This window comes from Salvia splendens, chromosome 5, assembly GCF_004379255.2.
Source record: "Salvia splendens isolate huo1 chromosome 5, SspV2, whole genome shotgun sequence".
Classification (NCBI taxonomy): Eukaryota; Viridiplantae; Streptophyta; class Magnoliopsida; order Lamiales; family Lamiaceae; genus Salvia; species Salvia splendens.
Window position 1 is genome coordinate 9482201 of NC_056036.1, and position 15002 is coordinate 9497202.

At 37.0% G+C, this 15002-nt stretch overlaps 2 protein-coding genes across 4 annotated transcripts; one reads left to right on the top strand and one right to left on the bottom strand.

Moving 5' to 3' along the window:
• Window positions 1-1443: 1443 nt before the first annotated feature.
• On the bottom strand, window positions 1444-4036 carry LOC121805871 (pentatricopeptide repeat-containing protein At4g21190-like). Of its 2 annotated transcripts, none has more exons than XM_042205896.1 (5): window positions 3940-4036; window positions 3586-3676; window positions 2372-2470; window positions 1935-2291; window positions 1444-1815 (listed from the first exon to the last, which is right to left on the bottom strand). In XM_042205896.1, exons 2-5 carry the CDS (start codon window positions 3673-3675, stop codon window positions 1477-1479), a joined length of 885 nt encoding a protein of 294 aa, XP_042061830.1. In that variant the 5' UTR covers window position 3676; window positions 3940-4036; the 3' UTR covers window positions 1444-1476. The 2 variants fall into 2 exon arrangements, with proteins under 2 accessions (XP_042061830.1, XP_042061831.1); XM_042205897.1 differs by lacking the exon at window positions 3940-4036 and adding an exon at window positions 3809-3937.
• A 1049-nt stretch (window positions 4037-5085) lies between these two features.
• LOC121804547 (helicase-like transcription factor CHR28) lies at window positions 5086-13874 on the top strand. 2 transcript variants are annotated; one of them, XM_042204136.1, is made up of 11 exons: window positions 5086-5556; window positions 6199-6245; window positions 6501-7819; window positions 9140-9211; window positions 9967-10044; window positions 10133-11036; window positions 11308-11438; window positions 11526-11747; window positions 12271-12873; window positions 12951-13160; window positions 13464-13874. In XM_042204136.1, the coding sequence occupies exons 3-11, from the start codon at window positions 6503-6505 to the stop codon at window positions 13569-13571; spliced, it is 3645 nt and encodes a 1214-aa protein (XP_042060070.1). In that variant the 5' UTR covers window positions 5086-5556; window positions 6199-6245; window positions 6501-6502; the 3' UTR covers window positions 13572-13874. The 2 variants fall into 2 exon arrangements, with proteins under 2 accessions (XP_042060070.1, XP_042060069.1); XM_042204135.1 differs by having other exon boundaries at window positions 6199-6241.
• The last annotated feature ends 1128 nt before the right edge of the window (window positions 13875-15002 follow it).

The following is a 15002-nucleotide window of genomic DNA, read 5'->3' on the forward strand; positions in this document are numbered from 1 at the left end:
AATAGCGGTTTCCGCATGCGGAAACGGCGACGGAAATAGGTATCTCCCCAAATCGGGTTATCGCAGAAGTAGTCGCGTACTAACCGTGCGGCGGCTTCCTCCCGGTTCCGATTGATGTACTTCCGGGAGCGTCGTGGGGGTGGTGCGGCTTCCTCCGCCTCTCGTCGTCGATCTTCTTCGAGTGATTGTTCCATTAATTGGCGCATTTGCTCAAAAGGATCCATTTGTTTGAGTTGATTGAAGATGGAAATTGGAGTGATAGAGAGGATTTGAGAGGAATAGATGTGTGTTTGTGTTTGAAATGAGTATGGAATAGAATTATTTATAGAGTAAAAAAATTAAAAATTTAAAAAATGAAAATAAATATTTAACGGTAATATTACCGTTTGAAAAAAAAAAAATTTTTTTTTATTAAAAATCGATTTTTTAAAAAAAAAATGAATTATTGCGTCATCAGTGACGACGCCCACTCGCGGGCCAGCGAGTGGGCGTCACGCACGCATGGGGACGTGCCACGTGTCTCGGGCGCGTGGCGAGACAGCTCGTCTCGTGTCTCTCCGAGACGAGCTACGCGACGAGCCGGTCGCGAGCTGGAGACGAGATGGCCGCTGCAATGCGTCTCGCGGGGGTCTCGTCTCTCCGAGACGAGACGCGAGCCCGGCGCGAGACGCGTTGTGGATGGTCTAAGGATTTTTTAAAATCTTTACTTTTTTAACATTTCTTGTCTCTTGTCTTTAGCTCAATCCTCTTTCATTTCTTTCCAATTCTCATGGAATAATTGAGGCCCTCCATTTTCTGGTTTATATATATTCACGAAATCTCTTTGCAATGCAACTCATTCACATTTTCCTCTCTCCAGAAAAACTAAGTGGTTCGAATATTGTGTGAAAAATGGGGTTGATACAAAGACTAGGAAGAATTCAAAGCCACTGCAGAAGGCTCTGCTGGAGAATACTAGCGGCGGCGACAAAGGCAACGAGCAAACAAGAAGTGAGGTTCCAATATGATCCATATAGTTATGCCATGAATTTTGATGATGGATTTGAGAATGAAATGAGGGGGGGGGGGGGGGGGGGGGGCTTTGAGGAAGCTAAATGTGAGGAATGTGTAGAAAAAAGAAGAATATTTGTCTATGTTGTTGTGGTGAATTAAATCCATTAGCTAGATGCAATTTGTTTTGTTGTTAATTAGTGCTTTTATATAAATGGGATGAAATTTGAATCTTATATATACCTTCGTTATGGATAGGTATCCTAGTGCATGGAGTGGTAATTTAATAATGTTAATCATTTTATTAATGGTTTTTCATGTATGTGGCTATTGAGTTTGAGGGTTTTGGAAGGTGACCCAAAAATAATTCGTCCAGACATAAAATTCTCTCTCTCTCTCTCTCTCTCTCACACACAGGCGCACACACAAAGAATCATGTACTACACAACAAGATTACCAAAACTAGCCATTAATAAAATACAGTTATCAATCTTCAAGGGTTGTTTGAGGTAGATACAAGTTAGTTTCGTCATCGCAATTGTCACCACTAACCTCTGCATTGTCATGCAGCTCAACTGCATCACTACCAGCTTCTATTGCAGATCTATTCACTTCTCTGTTGCTTTCAGTCTGATCATCAGCATATTTGATTCTTATCTTCACACGCTTGCCTTTAATATATTGGTATTCCCACTTTGGCGGAGGATACTTCCTGTTCAATTTCTCGTATTTGTCCAGCATGTCGAGTTTCTTGAAAACATCCCCCACCATCGTCACAATTGCCACGCTTGGCCTGATACCGAGCTCTTCCATGTCAGCAAATATCTGCATAGAGGAAGACGATTTAGCCATCATAAATCGTGATTTTAAGAGCAAAGCACCCTAAGTTTCACACCAACTAGAAAAAGGTGCAAATCTTGGTGTAGAGAGATTGAGAAGTGAACCTCAAACATCTTCTCATGCATTTCTCTGTGATAGTAGATGGAAACCATCTTCTCAAAGAACATGCGTGGCATACTTTCTATGTTGCGAGTAAACAGCGTTTGCCATAATTCTTCAGCCTCCTCGAGCCTTCCATCCTCGGCCAAAGCATTCAGTAAAGTGTAATAGCTCCCCATAGTTCTTCCTTGCCCTTTGCTTAGCATCCATTTTGTCACCTGAATTATCCTCTTCCACTCCTTTTCATTCTCGAGACTTTTTAAAGCTTTCTTCACAGTAATCAAGGGAAATTCTAGTTCCCAGGCGATGAAGGAATCAAGAGCACCATATACTTCCTCTTTCACATTTGATAATCCCTTGATCTGAAGCAAAGCGGGTAAAAGAAAAAAAATCAGATTCTACTATTACCCATAACTAGAGATCATGTGGGTCGAAAGCTTACACATTCAACAAGCTTTATGGACTTTGAAATGGTGCCTATCTTTTTTTTGGTTTTCCATACGCGAGGATACCTTGGCCGAGGACCTTTAGCAGCACATTCCTGAAAATATTACTAATGCATTAGTGAGATGACTCTTGATTGTATCATAATCAAGGATCATTTAGACTAAAAATTTAAAACCAATAAAAATTAACCGGCTCCATCTCTTCTGGATATATATTGTATCATTGTTCCCTTCAAACCCTTACTAAGCTATGGAGATTTTCAACCTCAGAAATGTAACTATGGTTTTAAATTCTTCTGTGAATAGTTTCAAGATATGCCCACAAACAATCTATAGCTGTATGTTTATGCAATGAGCGAAAATATCTAGTGAGAATTGGATTTAACATGAAAAATCGGAAACATGATGATAGAGATCGTTGATCATTAATTATTTGTTTCATTGAGGAGTCGAGTTGTTAGAGATTTGTCAGAGTTAACTTTTATCAGTTAAAGTTAGAGGGAGCTTATAAGTAGTTCTAACTTCTATAGTAGTAGTAATATATAGCTCCTCAAGTAGTGAGCAGTGTGTCCTTGGTCTTGGATTTTGGAACTGTATTTCACCGCTGGCCTCATTAGAGGATTTCGCATTCAGTACAATTCAATTTTCAAGATTTTCCTCTGTCTCATCGTCTATCGCATGCATAAACACGAACTACACATGCACACAAACATGAAAATTTCCATTAATATGAGATGAACAAATCATGAGATTAGAATCCAATCGTTCATATCTTATTCGCGGAATTCATGTTTTTTATACAATGTGTAACTCGTGTTTATGCATGTTTCTCATTTCTAACGTTAAATTCAATTCTCAATGCATCCAACCTCTATACAGTGATTTTAACTATCTAGCAGAGCTGCCGAGCCAAACATAATTCTAGATCAGTTTAACGATCACAGACCAAATCATCAACATGATTTTGCCCCTACTGATATTTCCATGTGCCATTGTTGGTTAAAATTTGGCACTATTACATTCACTTGGCATTGAAAAACTCTATACTATTAGACATACTAATGTTTATTAAGACTTATGTGCTGCTAGATCCTATAAACAGTGAAAAAAGGAGAATTCAAGGGTATATTGTTTGCATTCAAGAAACCTCAAAGGATAATATTAGTGAAGCAAAGGTTGAAAAAGAAAATTTAGTCAGCAAAAAACTTACCACCAGACATGGATACCTATTCTTCCTAAATTCAACTGACTGCAATCCAATACTGCTGATAGTTGCAACAGAATGCCTCAAACTGAGCATCCTACAACAAACAATATACAGTATATTCATAAGTAATTAAACAATAGGATAAAATAAATCATAACTCAGCTATTTCAACTATCAAAATCCAAAACTGAGCACAGCAGACGAGCAAAATGATAAAATTCAGCACCTTTCCGAAACAGAACTGAAAAAATTCCAATCACAATTGAAGCTGAAATCGCTTTGAAATATGAAATTATAGTTAGATAGCAATCGACGCACACGAAACACGCAGTTGAGGGTATTTCAGAGATAAAATACCTGAAATTGGGCAATGCGATGAATCTGTGTCGTGGGTTTTGACACCATTCTTTTCTATTTAGCTCTTTTTACTTGGGGATACACATGACTTCTATTAATCTCATTTTAGACCCCAATTATTTTTGTTAGAGCACCTCCGGAATGAGGTAAACATAGGGATAAAAGCAATAACTATCATTTTTTTAAAAAATTCTAATTCTAATAAGAAGGATATTTGAATATATTTTTAATTATTAAAATATATATTTACCATTTCTCCACACATATACTTTTTGTATAATTCTTTCAATATATCTTCTTCTAACAGCTACTGATCTACAGATGGAGCAAAAGTAAAAATACCTTTTCAATTTCTTATAATTTACTATTTTAAAAAGCTATATTTACCTTATAAATAAAAAAATATATTTTCTCAATTTATGTTTTTCACTTGTTGCAATTAAATCATCGGCTTTTGAGGTTTATTTACTAAAGATTTGGAGGCCAGCAAAATTAATCAAAGTAAACAGGTACTAGTATTTGTTAAAAAAATAAACTACTCATTTTAAAGTATTTGTTAAATGACTCAATTATTATGAAAATTTCAAAAATAGAAAATGGTTAGATTTTGCCTAAATAATTCCTAACAGTACTAATTTTGGACAATAATTCCTATTTTAATCTAACTTAACTAAATTTTAATTCTGCACTCTACAATTTTTTGCAACCAGTTGAGATTAAAAATGAAGGAGTTATATCAACAATCAGCATCGAGATAGTCAGTATATTTCGATTGCAAAATTAGGACTTTGTATGATGTACTACTAAAAACTTTAAATTTAAGTACAAAATTTTATAACTATTACCTTCCATTCTCAAATCAATTGCAAATTTTGTTCATCAAACATTTTAAATTATTTCTTCTATCTAAAGTTAATTCAATTTTCCTTTTTAGTCATTTTATAAGTACTCCATATCTCAATAAATATGAAAAAATTAAAAAATCAAAAGTAATGTTATCGCTATCTTATTCTCTCTCACGTAATACTGAAATACAATTTATAAATTCCAACAGAATCCAGTAAATTTTTAAGATTTGGACGGTGAATGAAGACAGTCAGATTGCAGAGAGATAACAAATATACTCACGCGTTGCCAACGCTGAAATCAATGTAGTCTTCTTCTAAGAAATGGTGTTCAAATTATATGACTTTTTTTTTCTCCAAAGTAGTTACTTTCCTAATATTTTATTATTCCAAATGCGAAACACCTACCGCCGCGCATATTGACTCACCGATCCCCTTTTAATCTCGGAATTCATATTCCTTTTTCTCGGCTGTTTGGAATTCTCCAAATCGCCGCCGAATTTATCTCTTTTCTTTCTACCCAATTCCGCGTTTTTGTGTGGTGTGTTTCTGCTAAAGATTATATTTGGTGGAATTTCAGTAGGTTTTTATTGTGAAGAAGAAAGTTAATTTAAGTGGCGCTGAGTTTGTGATGATGATGGTGGAGGCAGAAGAGGGATCGCCAGCGGTTGAGTTTTGTAGAGCGGAGAAGGAACTAGCTTCGGACGAGTTTGATGTAATCGATATTGATGTTCTTTGGAGACTCTTGGACGAGCCTTCTAATCCTCCACAGGTTAATTCTCTCTTCAATTTTTCCTTTTTTTTTTATCGGGAACTGTAATTGATGGGTTTGGGGCTAGTGATTTGGTGTCCGAGGATGAATTGATTTGTTTCCATGATGGCTATTTGTTTACTAGCTACAACTTGCTGTGAAATTTGGTTTTGTTGCAGTTTTGTGTGTAATGTTGCAGGGCCTCTTGTTCCCTGAGTTCATGCAAGATTATGTTTTGTGTTCGATCCGAGTTGTACTGGCTTCTTGCATGTTTATACCACATAATTTTGAAGGATTGTAGATATCCTTTTTTCTTGAAGTTGATTTGCCAGGTGTATATTGTGTTTACCGGGCTTAGACACTTGAAGAGTTGATCTTTGGAGGTGTATAGCTGTGTGTGTGTGTAGTCATTGAACTATTGAACTGGTCTAATGAACGACGTATATCACTTGCAAGATATAGGGGCATAGAGTCTTACGTTTTCTTACTGAATTGGAGCATTCATAGGCATGTCGAGAGAGTATTCGCGATACTGTCACATTATGACTCCCTAGTGTTCTATTAGTTTTTGTGGTGCATCTGTGTGCATGTAGAACATGTAGTATGATCTAATTTGAACATGGGAAGTTGTTTCAGTTTTAACATTGTTACTTCCAATTGCAGGATAATAAGGTGGATAATTTATCTCGTGATAATGACCTAACAGGTTGGTAAGCATTTTTTTTTGTTTCTGCCTCTTTTGTTTCGAAGTAATGCATGTTTGTCATCATACTTGGAATTGGTGTGGTATGGAGGAGTGGTGGCAACCATTTGTTTCATTAACTTCCAATATGAAATATTATAGTATTCGTCATTAAGAGAGCAGTGATTATCTTTGGTTATACTTGTGTTTTTTTTATCAATAAGGTTAAAAGTTCCATCTTCATGTAACACATTTCAATCATTGTCAAATATTACTTTGATAGGAATGCAGACTTCAGAAGACTTTTTCTTGGTTAATGACAAGCACAACTTTGAAGCCTCAGAATCAAAGCGGTTGCTTTCAGATGGTTTTGTGGAATCTGCTAGGAATTCTTGCAATCCAGATGGTGAAATGCTTGAATCTTCGCCCCAGCTTAGCCTAGACAATGGTCGTTTTGATATGTCTGAGACGCTGTGGGAAGAAGAAGAGATTGGATGCTCAGAATCTAGGTGGGCCACTGCCAACAGTTTAGTGAAACATGATTGGAATCCCAGCTTAACTTATTCTGAAATGCCTGAGCCTTCATCATCACAGATTAGTCATGATGATAGTTTTTCCTATATGGATATAGGTGGTGATTTCCATAATTCCTCTCCTTATTACAACAATGACTATGAGGACGCTCCATTCGAGACACCTAGTCACAGAGAACAATTTAATTTTGATAGTGCTAACCTTGTTATTCAACAGTCTTCTGATGAAAAAGGCACTAACTTAGCTTTGTTTGAGGAACACAACTGCACTGGATCATCTTCCTTCAGCAGTTTCAGTAATGTTATTCATAAGCAAGACTCTTCAGATTTTCGACAGTTGAATCGTGATAGAGATCCATTTCGAATGGAATACGGTGTTATGCCTGCCAGAGAATCCGCCAGTGGAAATGAGACTGAAAATCTTTTTAATACCTTTTCCAATGAGCACCACAGAATACAAAGTCACGTTAAGGTTGAGAAGAACTTCTTAACACCATCCTCCGACATAGCTTCCAGAGCTTCTGAAGTAGTCAAGTATGCCATGAATGGGCGTCAAGGCACAGAGTGGTCTTCGTCTAAGAATTATGGTATCAATTCAAAGGTTAAAACAGAAGATGAACTTTTTCAGTCAAGGAGAACTCACCCTTCTCCTGGTATGGCTGGTGATAATTCTGTTAAAAGTTCTGCAGCTGTTGCTCACAATTGGAAACCTCTTCGTCAGGTTTCGGAGCATCCTGGAGTTATACCACCCCCATCAGTTAGCTCAGTGAGTAATATCATAAAGATGGAAAATGAGGTGCCAAAGTTCTCCCAACGTCATATTTCAAATGTCAATTACCAAGGGGCTCAGAGTAAGACATCCGATCAAGGCAATGCTGAGGATGATTCTGATTTGTGTATTCTTGAAGATATGAGTGCTCCAGCACGTTCAAATCATGTTGCAATGAGTGAAAGGTCGGTCGTCACTAAACAAGTTATGATGTTTAGGGAGCCCGGAACCCAAACGGTAACAACACATTCAAGGCGGAAACCAAATGATGAAAGAGCCATTTTCCGAGTTGCATTGCAGGTGAATCTCTGTTCAGCCTTATGCTGTCTCTATTGGCACAAATGAACTATGTTAAAACTTTTTTTTTGTACCCAACCACTAGTTAACTATTTATAATCTAGTTGTTATGACTCATGATGTAAAGCATCAAGAAATATACTGATTGACAGATGTTCCACATCTACAACTGAATTAACATTTTGTTTTTTCCTGCCCATTGTTGCCATCATTCTGTGAAGTACATTTTTTTACATTCCATGTATATTTTGTGTAGCCTATGTATGTATTACTGCTTTAAACTAGGTATGTTGTTCAGTTCAATCAATCATATTCTTCGACCAGCTCAGTAGTTGAACTCAACAAACTAACTTTTATGTAATGATATTTAGCTTTTGGTGACTTCAACCTTAGGATGTAGTGATTATGAAAAAATATTCCGTTCTTCCTCCGTCCACTAGTAATCGCCCCATTTTGCTATTTTCGTCCGTCCACCAATATATGTCTCATATCTCTTTTTACTACTTTTGGTAATGGACCCCACATTCCACTAACTTTATCTTTATTGTAAAACTAATATACTATAAAAGTAAGACCCACCTTCCAGTTCCACTATCATTTTCCTTTAACTTTCCATTACATCCCTTAAAATCCGTGCCCGGTCAAAGTGAGCCAACTATTGGTGGATGGAAGGGAGAACTTTTTTCTTCAAGTTCAGTCCTCTTCTGAACTTTATCATCTAGTTGTAGGAGGAGATTGCTATTATTTGGTGGGGTTGGGATGTATATTTAAGCTGATTTATTGATTTATTTTTCGTATACAAAAATTAATGGGTTAAAATGCATGAAAATTCTCTGATAACAATTATTTTATGGAAACCCCTCGTATTAGATACAGTACCAAATCCTCTTGTATTTTTCTCATAAAATATGCACAGCTTCCCTTTTCCAAACTTGTGCACCAAAGTGCCTTCAGTTGGAGGTGAGGATGGCCCAGTGGGTGAGAACCTTTCCAGGTAGAAAAAGGAAAACAGGCTTGCTGCAGTTTTCAAAAAATTGTTGTGAGGAACATTCCTATTATCACAAGGGGTTTCATTTTACCCACACTTACTCTGTCAAACTCTCATTTTGTACTGGCATTTTTTACTATTTTTGGACTTTCCGAATGCTCCTTATATAATTAATTTCAAATGGAGTGATAATGTTTTACTGGTTGTAGTTTCATGTTTTCATACTGAGGCGGAGAATTGCTGTACTTGAAATATACGTTAGGCCATTTCTTGGAGAGTGTGTGATCTTGATTACTTGGAGAAAATACTTAATACAAGATTTTGATCCATTGCAGGATCTTTCTCAGCCGAAATCAGAAGCTTGTCCACCAGATGGAGTTTTGTCTGTGTCCCTGCTGAAACACCAGGTACATATGTTCACTTCATTTTGAGAACAATGATTTTGGTGTTTATCTGATAGTAATTTTGCTATTTTGTAAATGTGTTGTGTGGGTATCCTTATTGTGAATACTTTCGTGTTTGATTTGGAGGGAAGAAACAGCAGTGCACTCCAAATGTTTGATAAAAATTGACAGCATGTAATAGCACAAGATGTATGAGAGAAATAACTGAATGGGAGAAATTAAACTGAAAAGGAAAGAAAATGAAACACTCCTCTTGTGAGACCACAAATTTCTCCATACATGGATTTCCTCCGCCCAAAAGTGATCTTCTCCAAAAGATAACTGTATCTATTGAGACTTCCACAATATGTAGACAGTCTTATCCAAACTAAACAAATCAAAGTTATCAAATACTAACAAATTAAGGATATCAAATCCTATCTTATTAGTAAATGATAACAATTGAAATTATAACTCACAATCTGCTGCACCATTATCTTCTGTATTGCATCTGTTTTAGTTTATGTCTATTTAAAACTCGTGTTTAAAACAATCTTTCGTTTCATCGAATGTTACTTTAGTTGAGACCCTAGAGCAGTTTGTAATCATCAGGCTGTCAGGAATTTGAGTTAAAGTTTGATTCTTTGTGGTAGAACTATCTCAATTTTTAGATTGCCAAAGATACTGGGGACCATGAATATCTCCTGCAGTTAAAATACTACTGCATCTCCTTAATTATACTTTAAATTTCAACTGTTTATATTTGAGTTTCCTTGCAGCGTATTGCTTTATCTTGGATGGCTAACAAGGAAACAAGGAGTGCGTGTTGCTCTGGTGGAATTCTTGCAGATGATCAGGTTCTTTTGGTGGTTTTGCTTATTTCTTCTTTTGTGTATATTCCATGGTGATTTCCGTTAAACCATTCTCATGTTCGGTTTTTTACAGGGACTTGGAAAGACAATATCAACAATTGCACTCATTCTAAAGGAGAGGGCACCTCTGTCTAAAGCTTCTAAAACTAATGTAAAACAAAGTGTGACAGAGATGTTAGATTTGGATGATGATGGTGGTGGTATTCTTGAAAAAGGCCATGCTATGGAAGGAGCTGAACATGTTATGGCTAATGGATATCCTATCAACAACTGCAAGATACCTTTGCAAGCAAAGGGTAGGCCGTCTGGCGGCACCCTTATTGTATGTCCAACGAGTGTCCTCCGCCAATGGTCGGAAGAGTTGCACAACAAAGTAACTAAAGAAGCTGATCTCTCTGTTCTAGTATATTATGGAAGCAATCGGACAAAGGATCCACAAGAACTGACCAAATACGATGTGGTGGTTACAACATATGCAATTGTGAGCATGGAGGTGCCAAAACAGCCTGTTGTTAATGAAAATGATGATCTCATAGGTTCCTCGTCATATAAAGACTTCTCATCTGGTGGAAAAAGAAAGCTACAAGAAACTATGTTTGACAAGAAATCATCTAAGAGTAAGAAGACTCGCAAAGGAATTGACAATGAATCGCTTGAAAATGCATCTGGTCCTCTTGCCCAGGTTGGATGGTTTAGGGTTGTATTGGATGAGGCTCAGAGTATTAAGAATCACCGAACTCAAGCAGCTAGGGCTTGCTGGGGTCTTCGTGCTAAACGCAGATGGTGCTTATCAGGGACTCCTATCCAGAATGCAATAGATGATCTTTATAGCTATTTCAGATTTCTCAGACATGAGCCATATGCCGTCTTTAGGACTTTCTGTGAGCAACTAAAGGTTCCAGTCAATAAGAATCCGAGGAATGGCTACAAAAAGTTACAAGCGGTGCTGAAAACTATAATGTTGCGTCGAACAAAGGGTAAAAGTTACCATTGGATCTAGTTCTATTGTTTTATGTAGTTTTAGTAAGTAAGTTAATAAATTGCTTCTCTTCCTGCTGTCCTGCATAGTATAGACTATATTCTACCTGTTGACCTAGAGGACTTGACTTAAAAGTGGTAACCGTGCTAGCTTTATTTCGCCATTTAGTGAAAGTTTTAATGGCTTGGAAATTATTTCTTCAGTTTAACCGAATGAGCATCCTTCCTTCTAGAGCTTAATATTGTTTGAGTGGAATTTTTTTAATCCAGGTACACTTCTTGATGGAGAACCGATTATCGATCTCCCGCCAAAAACTATTGAACTGAAAAAGGTTGAATTTTCCAAGGATGAACGTGATTTCTACTGCAGGCTCGAGGCTGATTCACGTGCTCAATTTGCAGTATGTTTTTCGCTTCGGTCAGATCTCTTGTTATACATGGATATAGGTTGATCTCAATATTAACCTCTTTTTCTATTTATATAATAGGAATATCAAGCAGCTGGCACTGTGAAACAGAATTATGTCAACATATTATTAATGCTTCTACGGCTTCGACAAGCTTGTGATCACCCTCTTCTTGTTAAAGGCTATAATTCTAATGCAAAAACCGCTTCATCAATTGAGACAGTAAAGAAGCTTCCTCAGGAAAAACAAAGTTTTCTTCTGCATTGTTTGGAAGGTTCTTTGGCGATCTGTGGAATTTGCAATGTAAGCAGTTCTTTTTTGTGGGTCATGTTGGTAATACTGCTCTAATTAGGGGTTCTCTTTATTTCCTTATTAAAAAAGTTGTTTCTATTGCTTGCTTTTCTCTTTTGTGGTTCTCAGTTTCTATTGTGGAGGTTCGTATTTCACATTTGAGAGATCCATCAAGCTTCTAAATGCAGATGCACTAATTTGAGTTTTTAGTCTATTTTCTTCTTCTAAATTGTCTAGAATGCTCAACTAAAAATTCTTGTTAGATTTTTGTTGGTTTAGGAAGGTTCTGGTAGCTTGCGAGTGTTACAAATCCTCATAAATCTCAGTTTTCTGTATTTTACAATTGCAATGAACCTCGAGACTGATCTCTACATTATTGTATTGCATAATGCATATGGTTCTCTCGTTAATTTTTACATTGAAACCAATCAAATCTATCATCCATTCTAAACTTAATAATTCCAATATTTGTAAACTACTCCACCTCTCATAATTACTAGAGTAAGTTTTGTGTTTATAACGTTACTCCTTACAGGATCCACCTGAAGATGCTGCTGTTACTGTATGCGGACACGTTTTTTGCAATCAGTGCATATCCGAGCATATATCAGGTGATGACACCGAGTGTCCAACCAAGCAATGCAAAACTCCTCTTAAAATGTCTAGTATATTTACTGTAACCACACTACGGGCTGCTATGTTCGGTCAACTGAGTACGGAGAGTACTGCTGAATGCCCTGGTTCCGGAGTCGCTGAAGCTTCCAAACCTCAATTGCTGAGATGTCCTCAAGATTCTTCAAAAATTAGGGCTGCTCTCAACATCTTGCTGTCCCTTTCTAAACCACAGGATTGTGCCACCGAAACAAGTTCCTCAGAGAATATCGGAGGTGGCAATGGCTCAAAAAAGTTGTGTTCTGAATCCGGGGATGACAGCAGAACATCACACTTATGCAGTGACTCCAACAATTCGGTCCAGGCTGTGGGGCAGAAAAGCATAGTGTTCTCTCAGTGGACTGGGATGTTGGATTTGCTTGAATCATGTCTAAAAAGTAATAACATTCAATATCGTAGACTTGATGGTACGATGCCTATTGCTGCTAGAGACAGAGCCGTTAAAGATTTTAATCTTCTGCCTGAGGTTTGTATGACAACTGGCACTTTGATTATCGTCGCCTCGTGTCATATTGGTTTTAATTGTGAAAAGCTTATCTTCAGGTTTCGGTTATGATCATGTCTCTGAAGGCTGCGAGTCTTGGGCTGAACATGGTGGCAGCTTGCAATGTGCTCCTTCTGGACCTATGGTGGAACCCGACGACTGAAGATCAAGCTATAGATAGAGCTCATCGTATTGGTCAGAAACGCCCAGTTTCTGTTTATCGGCTAACTGTGAAGGACACAGTCGAAGATCGCATTTTAGCCCTACAGGTACATTTTCTTTCCAATATATATTTTATTGTACGTTTCCTCGCAAAATTCTAAACTTTAACTTTTAATATGATGTTTAATTTGGGTGAATTGAACAATATGAAGCTTGTTTGATCATGTAATCATTCATGAGGCACACTCCAATGTATCCAACTTAATTAGATCCCTACTGTGATTAATATAAAGCCCAGTCGGAGTGGTTGTACCATGCATCTAGATGTAGACAAGTTTATTCCATCATCTAGATTATTATTCATTTTCTCACTTTGACGACGTTTCTGCACATGTTTTTGTCTGCTCCAGCAAAAAAAGAGGAAGATGGTGGCATATGCTTTTGGAGAGGACGAAACAGGCACCAGACAGAGTCGACTCACAGTGGAAGATCTGAAGTATCTGTTCAGGGCGGATTAGGGATGTTATAGAGGTTTGTTTTACTCGTATTCTTTCTCCATTCTTTATCAGCTAACGACAGCAGCAGCGTCTTAGCTGAAGAGTAATTAAGCTCTAGCATACAGAAAATCTCTTGGAATCTTTACAAAGATTTTCCCAGGTTTGACATGATCTGATTTTTTGGACCAGTGATCTTTCTCTTTGCTAAAATCATTGTGTATATCAAATAGCTTAGATACATATTCTATTATATATATATCAGTGGCTCTTCCTCTTCTTTGTAGACATTAAATGTTGGAAAGTATAGTCATTTTTTGTTCTTTATCTAGTGTCTGTAGCAGCAGAATTTCAAATATAGATGGGTTATATTATGCCTTGTCATTTCTAACTGTTTTAGTGATTTTTTGGGCATTGCTGGAGGTTCAAGCTGAACTCAATTTCATTCATTCATTGCTGACCGTAGTTCGAAAATTTGGGGCTTATATACTTCTTGAACAAATCAAACGATGTCGTTATACATATGTGTGACTTCTTATTTCCTTTTTTTTGTAGTACTACTTTTTAATAAAACAATGTTTCTAACAAGACGATATATATAGGTCGAGACTTCATAGGCAAGGGCATGGGGATGGAATAAAACTGACCACTTCTTATTAACTAGTAATACTTTTATAGATTAGGTAAACTACTTTTTCGTACCAAATGGTTACATTTGGATGGGCAACTGAAAAATTGTGTGAAATTACGAGTATGTTCTTTAGAAAGTGATGAGGTCACGGGTTCAAACCCCGCCACCCATTTTGGCCTTAATCCGCAAAACCAATCGAGCAAGATTAGTTGAACACATATAGCTGATAATATTATCCCAGCTCAGGAGGAAAGAATGGTGTGATGGCACTGAAGGTAGATCTAGCAATGGCTTATGATCGGGTGAGCTGGGCTTTTTTATTTGATACTTTAATGAAGCTAGATTGCCTAATACGCTTGTTGACGTGATTATGACATTTGAATCTACTAGCTCAAAGTACTTCAGAATTTGAATATTAATCTAGTCTTTCCAATCTCTTTCCCCCTAGCTCAAACTATTTAGAGCATCTCCAATGATCAGCTAGCAGACCGGCGTTGGCCGGTCGCTAGCCAAACCAATGTAAGCGACGAGCGGCAAAATGGCTAGCCGATCGGCGAGCTCTAGCCGATCCGCTAGCCACCATTGTAGGCCCGGAATTGGCTAGCCGATTTTTTTTTAATTATGTAATTTTTTTATAATTTACTTTTTTTAATTTAAATAAAATTATTGCATTTTCCCGTATCTGTGTCATAAATTTAATTCCGTATTTGCGTGATTGTAATTTTTAATTTTTTAATTCCGTAATTCGTGCGTGGAAGAGGGATTTTTTTAATTATGTAATTTTTTTATAATTTACTTTTTTTAATTTAAATAAAATTATTGCA

Excerpts from the sequence above, each read along its gene's own strand:
- LOC121805871 (XM_042205896.1), bottom strand. The coding sequence starts at position 3,675 with ATGCTCAGTTTGAGGCATTCTGTTGCAACTATCAGCAGTATTGGATTG. Across the intron at positions 2,471-3,585 it reads ATAGGTATCCATGTCTGGTG|GAATGTGCTGCTAAAGGTCC; the intron begins GTAAGTTTTTTG and ends TAATATTTTCAG. Across the intron at positions 2,292-2,371 it reads CCATAAAGCTTGTTGAATGT|ATCAAGGGATTATCAAATGT; the intron begins GTAAGCTTTCGA and ends GCTTTGCTTCAG.
- LOC121804547 (XM_042204135.1), top strand. The coding sequence starts at position 5,416 with ATGATGATGGTGGAGGCAGAAGAGGGATCGCCAGCGGTTGAGTTTTGT. Across the intron at positions 9,212-9,966 it reads TGTCCCTGCTGAAACACCAG|CGTATTGCTTTATCTTGGAT; the intron begins GTACATATGTTC and ends GTTTCCTTGCAG. Across the intron at positions 11,748-12,270 it reads CGATCTGTGGAATTTGCAAT|GATCCACCTGAAGATGCTGC; the intron begins GTAAGCAGTTCT and ends TACTCCTTACAG.